This window comes from Rhagoletis zephyria, unplaced genomic scaffold (genome assembly GCF_001687245.7).
Source record: "Rhagoletis zephyria isolate East Lansing unplaced genomic scaffold, Rhagoletis_zephyria_1.1 Rzeph_scaffold_01002, whole genome shotgun sequence".
Lineage (NCBI taxonomy): Eukaryota > Metazoa > Arthropoda > Insecta > Diptera > Tephritidae > Rhagoletis > Rhagoletis zephyria.
In genome coordinates, this window is record NW_016158086.1 from 116,254 (window position 1) to 129,392 (window position 13,139).

The following is a 13,139-nucleotide window of genomic DNA, read 5'->3' on the forward strand; positions in this document are numbered from 1 at the left end:
TTTTTTTATTTTATTTTATTAAAATTAATTTTTTTTTTTTTCTTAAGCACACGCCAATGAATTTCCAGAAACAGTCCACCTCACTTTTGTCCTTTAGTATCACATACACATCCTGTATTTCCCCCAACAGATGTCCTAATTTCGCGTTAACGCACTCGTCACTTGTCGTACTCTTCCTGGCAGAAATAGCAGTTAGTCGCATCCGAACCACCAAACCGTCAACGTTCAAATCACGGTTAATACAACGTCAACACAAAAAAAATAAAAATAAAAATCAGATCAAGTAGCAAATTCAGAAGCAATTAACACTGCAATTTGCAAGCTTTTCGCTTTCGTAAGTTAACGCAATATTTTGAGTGTAAATTATAGAACGCGCAAATAAATTAAATATAATTGAAGTAAAGTGAACAAATTGTAGGAGGCCAAACCTATTTTTCCACGCTGGCGCTTGCCAGCAAGTGCTGGTATTTTATTGGCTTTGTGGGTGCGCCGCACTCGAATTCAATTAAAGCTGCGACAAACGATAACGGTTTTGTGCGTAAAGATAAGAAAAATTGTGCGCGGTTTTGTGAAAATTTTGTGAATTTTTCACACGATTATGTAAGAGTGAAAATTTTTCGTTGAAAAATATAAGAAAAAATTTATTTTCATCTTACCACAGCGACCTCTATGCTGGATACTGAATTTTGTCTGTATACGCGGAGCAGCCGTCACCAACCAACGAGATGCGGAGTCTGCGTCCAAGTCAAAAGTGGAGCATACGCTGCACAACAACAATGCAAACAGCTGATTATCAGTTACCCACTGTCCGGCTGTTCATATACATATGTAGCTAACGCTTATCAATGAAAACAAAACAGCACACAAATTGGGGGTTGAATTTAAAGGCAAATACGAAAGTATTGGTCTCACACATGCAAAGGATTAGAGAAAGTTGGGTTGAGTATGGGGGGGGGGACCACTTACAATTATGAGTGTTTGTTATTATAAACGCTTATGAATTGAGTCGGCGCACGCGAACACCTGTTGCCAACTGTTGATTTACGAGCGCAATTCAAAGGAAAAACCCCACATCCACTCACCTTAGATAATAACGGCTGCCGACAGGCAAAGAGCAACAGTTGGCAATTACATATGTATGTATGTATGTAATACTTTGCAAGAGCACTAAAAGGGGATTAAATAGGCTGTTTGGCTTTAGTGGGGGTCGTTGGCATTCGAATATGCCACAAATACTTATACATACGTATATATGTATGTATGTGTGTATGTTTATGGTGTTGACTACGCATCTTTTTGTTGCTCATTCACAGCTAGCTCAAATATGCCGCTGAGCGCCAACAGCGCCCCGAAATACCAATAATTCAGTGTAATAAAAAATGCCACAAAACACAATGGTCACCAACACAAATACAATACACAATAATTTCCATATAAATAATAATGAGGAATATGACATCGATCAGGATGATGGCATGCAGGATCTGGGTTTGCCGGTATCTGTGCAAACGTTTCTATGGCGTCAGATTGCGCCTTTCATAAGGCCAAAATTAGGCAAATTGCATGAGGCTAGTTGCATGGTGAGTTTTTTTTTCAATAAACACATTTGTAAATTTTCTTATTTTATGACAAAAAAAAACCATCAAAGATTATATTTGTTAAGTGTAAAGAAGTGGCTAAAAACATACATATACATACATACGTACACAATTAAATGTGTAAAACCGAGCAAAGTCAATGAGACTACTACTACCTTTTCGATGTATGTACCTTCGAGTATTAAAATTTGGAGTGGAAGACGCGTAAAAGTCAAGGAAGCACTTGTAAATATGAAATGCAAAGTAGAAAGCAGGGCTTCGGAGCACAGGTTTTTCAACGGTGCGCTCTTGCGCCACTCCCACTCCCAATAAAACAATTTTTTATTTACATATCAAGTCCTAACCGTCAAAAAACGTAGACGACATTTTTTGAAAATTTTCTTTTGATACAGAAATACATCTGTATATACACTGTGTACACTTGTGTACGCTTTTGCATAAAAAAAAATTTTTTAAATGTCCAAGTTAATTAAATAGAATGGAAGTTTATTTAACACGGTTATTTTCAGTGGCAAAAAATAATAATTTAAGTAAATTTATTAACTCAATATTCTCTTAATTTTTATTGAGGAAAAACAAAAATAAAAATATTTTGAATAAATTGTTACTAGGCGAGAAAATAACACACACATAATATAGATTTTTTTAAGCAGCAAAGGAGCAAACTATTTTTTAGCTCTTTGGTCCAGCTTTGCTCCAGCTAAAATCCTTTGCTTCTCAGCTCCTTGCTCCTTTGCTGCGCTTCGCTTCGCTCCGAAGCCCTAGTAAAAAGCATATTTCGAAGCAAACACTTTGAGCTGTAAATAAACGCAAAAAAAATAAAAAATAAAAAAAAATTAAAAATATTTAATTTGCCAAATTCGCTAAGCTATCTGTAGTCTTTAATACAAATTTACGTGTCTTTAATTTATGCATACTTTTCTGGCTTAAAACCTACCGGCAGACATGCATCTTGTTTCTTTCTATCTTTCCAACTTTCTATCTCTTTATTTTACATACATATGTACATATGTACACACATAAATATATCTTTTGCGACATAATTGTATCATCCAATTGCTTACACATTATCATATGCTACACATGCATACATATACAAGTATATGTATATCTGTTGAAACTGTACAAAACTATGGTATTCTTTTTTTTATTTTTTGCTCTTTTATTACGATTTCGATCATACAATTTAACAAACCACAACGACATTTGAAATGCTCATTATTATGTGATTACTTGTGCTACTCGTATTTGATGTACAATAGTTTTGTCAACATGCACCGGGACATCATGTAAGTCAACATGCTTAGATTCACATACATACATATATGTATTTTCGTAGTTGAGTTTATTGTAGTTGGAAAAAATAGTAAATAGAAAGTATGAACATCATTTGTTAGATACTCTATGAACTACTATGTGTATGTCGGTATTTTCTGACAGCATGAATTGTCTCCAATTAACTCCTGTCATACAATACATTTGCAACTCCATGGAAAGCTTTTTATGTGGCTCCTATTTGTTGTTTTTTTTTTTTATTTGCTTAAGATTTTTGGAGAATTTATCGCCACCACTATTAGAAAATTAGAAAAGACCGGTAGTGTAATATTTCGTGGAATTACCTTATTACGTTTGAACTTACATAGTATTAGACTTGTTCGCTTGTATATAATAAACTCCGAAAACTACCGCTACTTGGTAAGCAGGGGTGGTTTTATCCCAATTTCAAATATTTTCGATAAACTTATATAGTTATATGTGGGCGGCATAACGTCCATTTTCCAAAATTCCGTAATAATGTTACTTCTTCTCAGTCAATTGTTTTTAGTAACAATTTTATGTAAATTAGCGTCCTTTGATTTGGAAATACCGAAGTTTCAAGCATTTCTGAAATTTACCGTTTTATAAAAAGTGGACGTAATTTTAGTCTGATTTCAATAATTTTCAGCGTTTTGCTTTTATGTGGCATGCATAATTAGAATTCCGAGTTTGGTACGAATTGCTCGATGGGTTACCGAGTTGCACATATGTGATCATAAGTGGGCGGTGCCACGCCTATATTCCAAACTTTTATCAAAAACGTATTTTGTGCTAAATAATTATTGCAAACATCAATTTTGAATAAATTAGTTTCGGTATTTACTGATTTATCGAAGATTTCGTATATCTCTAAATTACCATTACACACCTTTTTTTTAAAGTGGAAAAAATGTTATTAGCTGCCACGCATTTCGAAACTTTTTGAATGAATTGCATTGGACAAGATTTATTAGTTTTTAATCAGCCCAAAACAATATGGTTTTGTCACTGATCACTCTACACTTACTAATCTTGCTGTTTTTATCTGTTCCTACTTGGAGTAGGCAGTTATCATTTGGAGACCGTTTGACCAACCTTCGATGTGTAGAATTTAAAGTGTTCAAAAAATATTTCTTAAACATGCATTACGTTGCCTACGGCTTGAGGCTCATATTCCATCCTACGATTCTCGGCTTATGCTCATTAATCTGGACTTTGAATGTTTTTAATGGCATCACTGAATCCCCAGTTAAGCTTTAATGTTCCACAAAGAAATTTTCGCAGTTTTTATCCTTCTTAGATGAAATTTTTAAGACTAAAATTGCGAGTAATGCCCCTATTGAATGTGCGCTTCGGGAATTTAAAGCATTATCTAATTCGAACCTACTTGATTTCCCTTTATCCAGATACAATTTTTTAAAATACTAAATTTAATTGCTTAATATGGTATTTATATTTCAATAATATTTTAATTGTCCAATTTGGCTTCTTTATGTATTTGTCTAGTCTGTAAGGTACTTTGTACTGTAGGTTAATAAATAAAAAAAACTAATTAAATTTGGACTTTTCGTGTCAGGGAGTATATTTTGCTGCTAATCCTGATGAATGCAGTGGGACCTGCTCTGCACCATTCGTACGGGTTTTGTGCTGCCGCAGAAGAGCTCGGAAGTGACGCAGATTTATAGCCCATTTAATTCTAGCATTTAATTAATTAATTTAATTAATCTAATCTATATGTATAAAAATCAAATGTTTCTCGTATGACGGCGATGCCTGACCAAACACTGGTCCGATTTCAATTCTGTAAAAAGTAACTTTTTTGTTGTTTTAAAATTCCTTCCGAAATAAGCTTTCTACCGGAAAAGTGCAGCTATACAAAACTGCGAAGCGAATAGGCAGACTAATTTTAATTAAAAAAAAGAAAATAGTTTATCTCCTTTAATTTATGCTGAACTGCTTATGTGTATTACCGCTTTATATTTCGATTTGTTCACCCCGAACGACGCCGGGTGCGCTGCCTCCAAAAATTAAAAATGTCCTTTCATTTTGTACCTTTCAAAACATGCGTATGTATTTAGTAAATTAAAGTGTTCATATCTTAACTTTGCATGCTCTTGTTCTATTGCTTGTTGTCTATTAAATATTTCAGTAAATGTTTTTTGTAGTTGAAGTTCATACCATATTTTAACCAAAATAAATAGCCTTAATAATTACTTTTATTTATTTATTTATATTCATTGCAATATTTCAACAGGAATCAAAGGAAGCTTGCAAGGTAATAACTCATTTCGTTCGGTTTTTTTTATTTCATTTCCTCCTTGACTGAACTCATCATATCTATATTAATTTCGTAACTTTAATTTTATCACCTGAATTGGATGGCAATTACTTTTTAAAAATATTTGTAATCCTCGCTAGATATTTTTCAAGTAATATGCAATTTACAACAATTAATTGAGCTAAAATTATACAAACTCAAACAATTTAAAAAAAGGAAACATTTTCAAAAATTTTTTTCACATCCATTTTCTCCACCTCCACGCCAACGACACAGTCCTTTGAAAAAGTACTGGTACAAAACATCCAATTCGGTTTATCGCCGCCGCTCACCAAAGCGCTGGGGGCTATACCACGCTGGCGACTACTGCAGGCAGCGCTACCACACGTAATGCACTGTGTTGCCGCCTTGTTGCACAATCGTGTCAAAGATATGCAAGCAATTGGACCAGTCGAAACGAAATTACTCTACACCATGCAGTGGATATTGCTCTACGCCGCCGAGGAATGCGCTGATGATGAGGGCGGAAATGAAATTTTGGGTGATGAGACACCCAAACAGAAATCTGTGGAGCAATATTTGTTTTCGGTGCCTACGATAACGGTACAATTAAGACAGCATCAATTTTGTTTACTGTTAAATATGATGTAAGAAATACTTTTATTTAATTATTTCTGTTTTATTTTTTAGCTCTTTGTATACCTATTCGCACCCATCATACACCATTTGAAAGAATCAGACTTCCAAAATTTCCGCTTAGAAAATGGCATTAAGTTATGGCAGGGTATGTGGGATAATCGCGCACCGGGGGCACCTTGTTTTACGGCACCTGTCAAGCCAAAGGCGCGTAATTTGCTCTGCGCGCCCACACCGAAAGGTTCGACGGATATGTTTCCTGGACGTGAGTAACATATATATACACCTATTGCATGTAGAGTATGCACAATCATAACAATAAGATTCGTTTGAAATTATCTAGGCAAGCAATCATCCAATGCAGATGTAGCCACCTCACCAAAACTAGATTCGCCGCAGAGTCAACTATCAGAGCACACCAGGCAAGACGAAGAAGTAAGCTTGTCGATCTTATGCCTAAATCACTCAAATCTTACACGCTGTCATGCTACTTTTTGCAGAACTCATGGGTCTCTTCGCCCAAAGAATTTGCTTTTCCCGAGACCATACCCGAGGAGGCTTCAAGTGTGGAAGATGAACGCGTAGTCATTTTTCGGCTGCCCTCCGCGCCACATCTAATGGACAACTCGTTTTTTACGGTAAGCACATGAATGTGTGCCACCTTTTACTACTCGATTCACACTGGTCTTTTTCGCTCTGGTTCTGCTTACAAAGGCCGACGCCAGCTTACTGCAACAACAACAATTGCAAAGTCGTCGCGGCAGCCGGCAGTCGGTACACTCACGTGACAAAGATAAACCAGCCACAAAGTTCGAATTCGATCAACAAGAGCTAATGCGTGGTGCATCGGTAAAGGATAGGAGTAGTCCATCATTAGAGAAGGAGACCGAATCAGATAAGTCTGATAGTGTGCGTATGGATGTATCGGCGGCCACATTTCTTGATGTAGCCGTGTTACGTTGCCTCTTCATTTCGCACTGGCAGGAAGAGGGCATTTTCTGGAGTCTACAATACATGTACAATCGGTAATTATAGTTAAAACTCGTATTAGCACGAAAAAATAAACAATAGTACTCAATTATCAATCGCAGCCTAAGCGAAATCGGTGAAGAGGCGGCCATTAGTTTGAATCAGCCACGCAAACGATCCAACTCGCTACCCATACCACAAATCGAGATTTCACTGTATCAAGGTCCGGGCAGCAATAGTCGCGATAGCCCAAGCAGCTCAGTGGCTAAAGATTACATCGAAATACCGGAACCAGCGGTAACTAAGCAAGTTGGTAAGTTAATTCAACAGCTTGCGGTAAATACACTTTTGAAAATTATTTTTTATATTTTTTTCTTCGTAGAAGAGTCCAGTCCCACAGCGGAACGCCGCGGCAGCGAGAAGAAGAAGCGCGTCAAAATGGCTGATTTGCGTGCCTTTGTCGAAACGAAAATGTTCTCGAAATCCGAGAAGAATCTTGAAAAAGTAGGCCTAGAAACAAGCTCTGCTAATGGCAAGAGACCACTGCAACATGCAGTAAGATTGAACTAAACTAAATCTTCTTTTTTTTTTTGTTCTGTTGTACTACTGCTTTTTATTTATTTTTGCTATTGCTAAGTTTTTATTTACACGGCGTTTACACTTATCTAAGAGCTTAACTGTCTCCCTTATATTTTAAAAACGAATATATTCATAAGTTAATAGTTCAATTACTTTTGCTGATTATTCTCATGCATACTGCTTAACTATCGCAAGCATTGCCAAACTGATTAATTCTTTTCACCTTCCCGAAGGAATATCATCGCAGTCTGGATACGGGCGAGAAGAAATTATCACGCTCAGCTTCAATGATTACCAGAGAGCCAGCAAGTAATCTTATTAAAGGAAAATCAATGCCAAGTTTAAGGTAACCACTAAAGCGATTTTGCTCGAAACTCTTTTTGCGTATACTCGTACATACATAGATATTTTATCAAAGTTTACATAGAAAAAAAAACATGCATAAATACATACATTTAGAAGCATAAATAAGTAGCTATACTCTGTTACTTATTAGTAAATACTACAACAAACACATAAATACATATTTCTCATTGTAGCTGTAATTTCTCATGTAAGCTGTAATTTTAAAGCTCACTTTATATTTAAAGCTTGCATTAAAATTTATGATTGTGTCTAAAGTAAAGCATTTTATTATCGGTTTTAAATTGGTTTACAATCAAGCAACATACTACACTCGCCAAAAATTGATAATAGAAATGCTTAACTTTAGATATGGCTTTATTTTTTATCCAACCTTTATATATAAAGTGAGCTTTAAAGTTAAAGGTTATTTCAGAAAACGGCCCTTAGAGGTTTGGGTCTACCTTTTCAAAATTTTTTCCTTAAAAACAGTGCTAAAAAATTTTCATTCACCCTTTCTTCTTCTGGAACTAGTTTAGTCACAGGGAGACACTCTTTCACAAAACTGCGACGTCTGGCATGTGTGTGCAACACGGGAGCTGCGGTGCGTCCACGACCGACGGCAGCGCTGGAGTTAATTCTCTACCGTGAGCCCATGCATATTACCATAGAGCAGGCAGCCAAGCGTACACTCTTCTGATTTTCGCAAGAGATGGCTTGCTAGGGTCCCAGCTTCCTCTAGCTCTTTTCCACAGATATAAGGCATACAAGGCAGTTGTTTTTAATTCGGCTTTTAAATAGAGCTCTGGAACAACTCAATTTTTGAGGGACATGAACTGGCTTAGAAACACCAGAGGTCATCGGGGTTCGCATACAATCTATGTGCGGAGTTTAACTTACGTAGAAACTACCGTAATGAGAGAATATGAATTCATAGCGACAGTCGGTTGGCGCTCTAGGCACTCCACTCACAACTAGAAGAGTTATAGGCTTGTCGCAGGCATCCTCTCGGGATGGTGCAGTTTAAGAGAACATCTGTACAGGTCAGAAATCTTGTCAAAAGACCTATGCCGCTTTTCCGCCTCTACTAAGGAGATAACACTGCACCTACTTCTAGAGTGTGGCGAGACGATGAAACAAATGTCTTGTCTCAATGCAGCCGGAGGACTTCATGCCTCCAAAAGTTGTTCTAGACTGACTGTGGAGTCTAGGATGTTATTACTAAGCGGACGATGTTTTGTATCCCTAGGATAACTCTCTAGCTCAGGCAGTGAAAGGCACTGTCATCTTCCTCAACACTCCTACTTTCTCACCTACCATCAACATGGAGTAAAGTCAAAGTGGGGAAAAATTTGGCACAACTCCTAAGGGCGTATGTGAAATTCAACCCGCATATCAGGCAATACTGCAATAACATAGCCTAGCTTAAGTTATTGAAAATGCATTGCAGTAGTTTTGAGTGCATTCCTGAACATATCGGATGCTCTTGACAATACGTCTTATGAAGCAACATCGACAGATATGATAAGGAAGGATATCCCAAGCTTTCTGGCTGATTGGATCATAAACATGATGAAATCCAGAACTATAATTGCGTTACTAGGAGACATTAAGCAAGCAGTAACTGCAACCCGTGGCTGTTTTTAACGGCAAGTCTCCCTTGACTTTGGACACTGGTTGTTGATGAACTCCTGGAAATGCTAAATGGCGGTGGTATCACGGTATATGGCTATGCAGATGACCTTGTCTTCTTCGGTGTTGGCGGGGATGAGGACAATATTTGCTCCAGATTGTAAGCTACGCTCAGATAACCAGTGCGCTGCAAAGGGCTTGTCAATAAACCCATTGTGAAGGAGAGTCAACTTGACTAGACCCACCTTGCCAGGGATAGAAATTGGAATTCTCAGATGGGGAGAAGTAGGGGAGCTCACATCTCTCGTACCCTCTTCGACCCTATTAAGCTGGCATTTCAGGGTACTATTTTATATATATATAAGGAAAATTTGAAAGTTAGGGGGAGGGGGGGCTCGAGCACCCCCCCTGCCCCTACCTGGCTACGCCCATGGTTATGCGCACTGCCGGAAGTCAACGGGAACGAAACAATAAAACAGATTCAAACTCCTGCCCGGAGTCTTAGAACTCTTACAGGCTGTCTGACAGGATACTGTAACTTAAGGTACCATATGAATAGAATGAGGCTTCCTGTAGAGTGGAACTTCATTTTTGTGGGCTGGCGAAGGAAACCTCATAGCATATTATATGTGGGGCTTCGAACGCATCTATAATCATAGACTGATACACCTCGGGGAACGATTTGGAAAATGCCACCCTCCAATGTGCTTAGTTTCTTAAATTGCCTAAGATTGGAGTGACTACTATTGGGGTATAGCACAATAGATCTTTTTATGTCGCAGCGAGAGTAAACACGACATTATAATAAAAATAAGATTCCCAAATAAGGTATAGCTATTGATCGCAGTTGGAGGACGAGAGTACTCGGGCAGGTTGGTGGGGCACATACCAACCATATTCCGATCGGACGTCTTCACAACATCTATCTAAGTATTTGACTTTATCAAAAATCCCAATCTTCAAAAGTTATATCCCCTGACTTGGATATCGCTGCGTACTGTGTTAACTATACCAGTGCAGATGTTTATTAAGTTTTTCAAAACTAAAATTTAGTAAAAAGCAAGGGAAATTCCGTTTTAGTAGTTTTCCTTGTAGATACGGAATCCTACTATTAATAACTGTAAATATATATATTTGTACATACTTGTATTGTAACAATAGGGCACAGAATTCAAAATCATTTTTTTTTTTCATTATAAAATATAAAAAAAGCGTCAATGCATGATCCGTACGGGGTGCCTAATTAGTTAAGGCCGGCCCTGATCGTAATGGTATAAATGCATTTATATATTTGGCTGATATGTATGTAAATGTTTTCATAATTTATGATTTTAGGAAGAAATATTTAGCTAAAAATTGTCTTTAATTCCAAAGTAAATTTTCTGAATTTTTGTTCTCAAAAAAATTCAATTTAAAACCCACTACTCCTAAACGATCATCAATTTTGATAGTTCCAATTCATTCTTTGAAAATCACAATTTAATCATTTGCGCTAATATTTCTAAGCCATAATAAATTTCGACTAACCCCAGTGCCTACCTAATCGATAATTACTTTCGTTTAATTGATTAATTGTAGCTACCAATCGTCTGAAAAACATGTTCATATCTTATGTGAACGCAGAAAATCAGAAGGCTCCGCGCTTCTATCACGAGTGAAAAATAATGCCTCGACTCTACAAAAACTGTTAGTGCTGATATTTGGTTTAAAATTTTACCTACAAAAAAATTTTAAATTTCTATTAAATAGCATTAGCACATTTTTTACTCAATAAATACATTTTTTGCTAGTTGAATCCTGCAGTCCTTTTTTCCAAAATAAATATACTCGTACCCTATTTTTCCTGTAGTTAATTTTTAAGGTTTTTTAAAACATTTTTTTTTTTTTAATTCATAAACCAATTTTTATAATAAAAAATTTCAACCCATACATTTTTACAAATACATATTTACTATTATTGTACACTGGTGTTTATGGACACATATGCATAAGAAATTGTCTAGTGCTAAACTAACTTATGAATTTAATATTCACATTTTTAGAAAATTACATACATACACACGCATTGAAATGAAAACTTTTTTAACACTTTGTAATCAGCGAAAACATAAAATATTGAAAGTTTTTAGATGCATACTCGTATGTGCTCCAATATTTCCTCAATTGACCAACCACTTACCGGCACCTTTTTTTTTGAATACAATACTCACCAAACTACACCAAAAACGCCAATCTATGTAAATCCAAACCTTTTTATTACTATGTATTTCTTACTAAATCTTTGCACTCTTCTCTTAACCTTTAAATATCCAAAGCTGTCTTCTTGATAGCGGGTGAGTCTTCTCCATACAGTCAACATATTTCTCGTTGCATTTGGGCTTGCTTTTTTTTAAACAAAAACCTATCAATATAAATATGTTAAATTCTTATATTTACTTTAGAACTTCTTTATGTACAAGTAGACAAATTATTCGAAAAGTTTTAATATTCGTTAGACATCGGAAATTTTATATCCAACACTATTTGCAAGTCTGCCTCTCAACCTATAAGGATGTGAAGTAAATAGATTACTAATGAAAGCTATGAAAGATGAGCCTGTTTTGTAAACATTCCATTACAATCCAGAAAATTTAAGTTTACCTAACCTAAAAAAAGTTTTGTCATTGTTTGGAGAGATCGCTTCATCGCTCCAAAATCCAATTGACATATTTACTAGTTTATTGCTCTTAGACTTATATTAGAGAGATGACACCTAAGGCTTATTACCTTGCCAGCGCTCTTCGAGCTGACTAGTCGCCCATATGTCAAGAAGTACACCAAACGAGGTCAGGGGAGCACCCAGACTTTCTCTATTCAGGAGCACTTGCACAAAGGTTCCCTGTCTTGCCAGCTCATCGGTCATGCAGTTTCCATCGATAACACCTTCGCTATGACCCTAAATCCAAATAAGCTTTATAGCGTAGTAATCCGATGCGATCGATCAGAAAATCAAACAATCATTCGTCGTTCTCGAACAAAGCAACAAGGAGCCGAGAGCCTTGCTACAAAGGTGTTACACCAGAAAGCAACCAGTCCGAAGCCTTCTTTATTGCGGCTAACTCTGCTCGGAAAACGTTACAGTGATCCGGTAGCCTAAATATCTGGTTGATGAAGAGTTCTTCGCTGACGACACCTCCACTAACCTTACGGTGAATATGGGTGATGAAAGATTCATTTCGACCTAAAATCAGCGTGCAGTGATCTACGGGCAGTTAGATCGTATTGATCGACCCGAATCGTAGGCGCGTCCGTTTCTGGTCCTGAGACCATGATTTTATTGGTCATGCGACTTTTATTTTCTGCTTGGATAGATCCCTGGTTGACAAAAGAGGTCATCAGTAGGTTTATCTTGCCTATCCGTTAGGTATATTTCCGGATACAGAGTCACAAGTTAGTTCAATACTCGCCTTGGCTAGAGCTGCAGCTTTATTTTCTTTCCACTTACATCTCTTCAGCTGCCATCCGTTTCAGCATCAGCAACACAGAACTTTTCTTCGAATATACTCTTCGGGTATACACCAGGTTTGCGGTTCCGTCATTATTATCAGTGTTTGAGTTGAAAAAGAACCATTTAGCACATTCGCAACATTGGTTGCTCCAGCGTTCTGGAATGCTAGCTCACGCTCCACCGACGCTCTGGATGCCCGTCTTGGACGTAAAATACGCTGAATATAAATAATTTCTAGGGCGCGGATGAGTATTTTGTTATATGTAAAGTGTTGGATGTAGAATAGTATTTCTTTAAATAATCACTTTTCATTGGGACAAGA

The 13,139-nt window shown here is 36.8% G+C and overlaps 1 protein-coding gene across 1 annotated transcript in view; it reads left to right on the forward strand.

Annotated features, from left to right (window-relative positions):
- Positions 1-254: 254 nt before the first annotated feature.
- The window catches only part of unc80 (unc80, NALCN channel complex subunit), a 33,445-nt gene continuing 20,560 nt past the window's right edge, over positions 255-13,139 (forward strand). The window contains exons 1-12 of the mRNA XM_017615344.1: positions 255-334; positions 1,314-1,580; positions 2,861-2,887; positions 5,149-5,169; positions 5,449-5,775; positions 5,863-6,073; positions 6,152-6,243; positions 6,309-6,446; positions 6,523-6,833; positions 6,900-7,090; positions 7,160-7,281; positions 7,590-7,702. Coding sequence (XP_017470833.1) covers positions 1,380-1,580; positions 2,861-2,887; positions 5,149-5,169; positions 5,449-5,775; positions 5,863-6,073; positions 6,152-6,243; positions 6,309-6,446; positions 6,523-6,833; positions 6,900-7,090; positions 7,160-7,281; positions 7,590-7,702 — 1,754 coding nt within the window. The 5' untranslated portion in view covers positions 255-334; positions 1,314-1,379. The remainder of the gene's footprint in view (positions 335-1,313; positions 1,581-2,860; positions 2,888-5,148; positions 5,170-5,448; positions 5,776-5,862; positions 6,074-6,151; positions 6,244-6,308; positions 6,447-6,522; positions 6,834-6,899; positions 7,091-7,159; positions 7,282-7,589; positions 7,703-13,139) is intronic.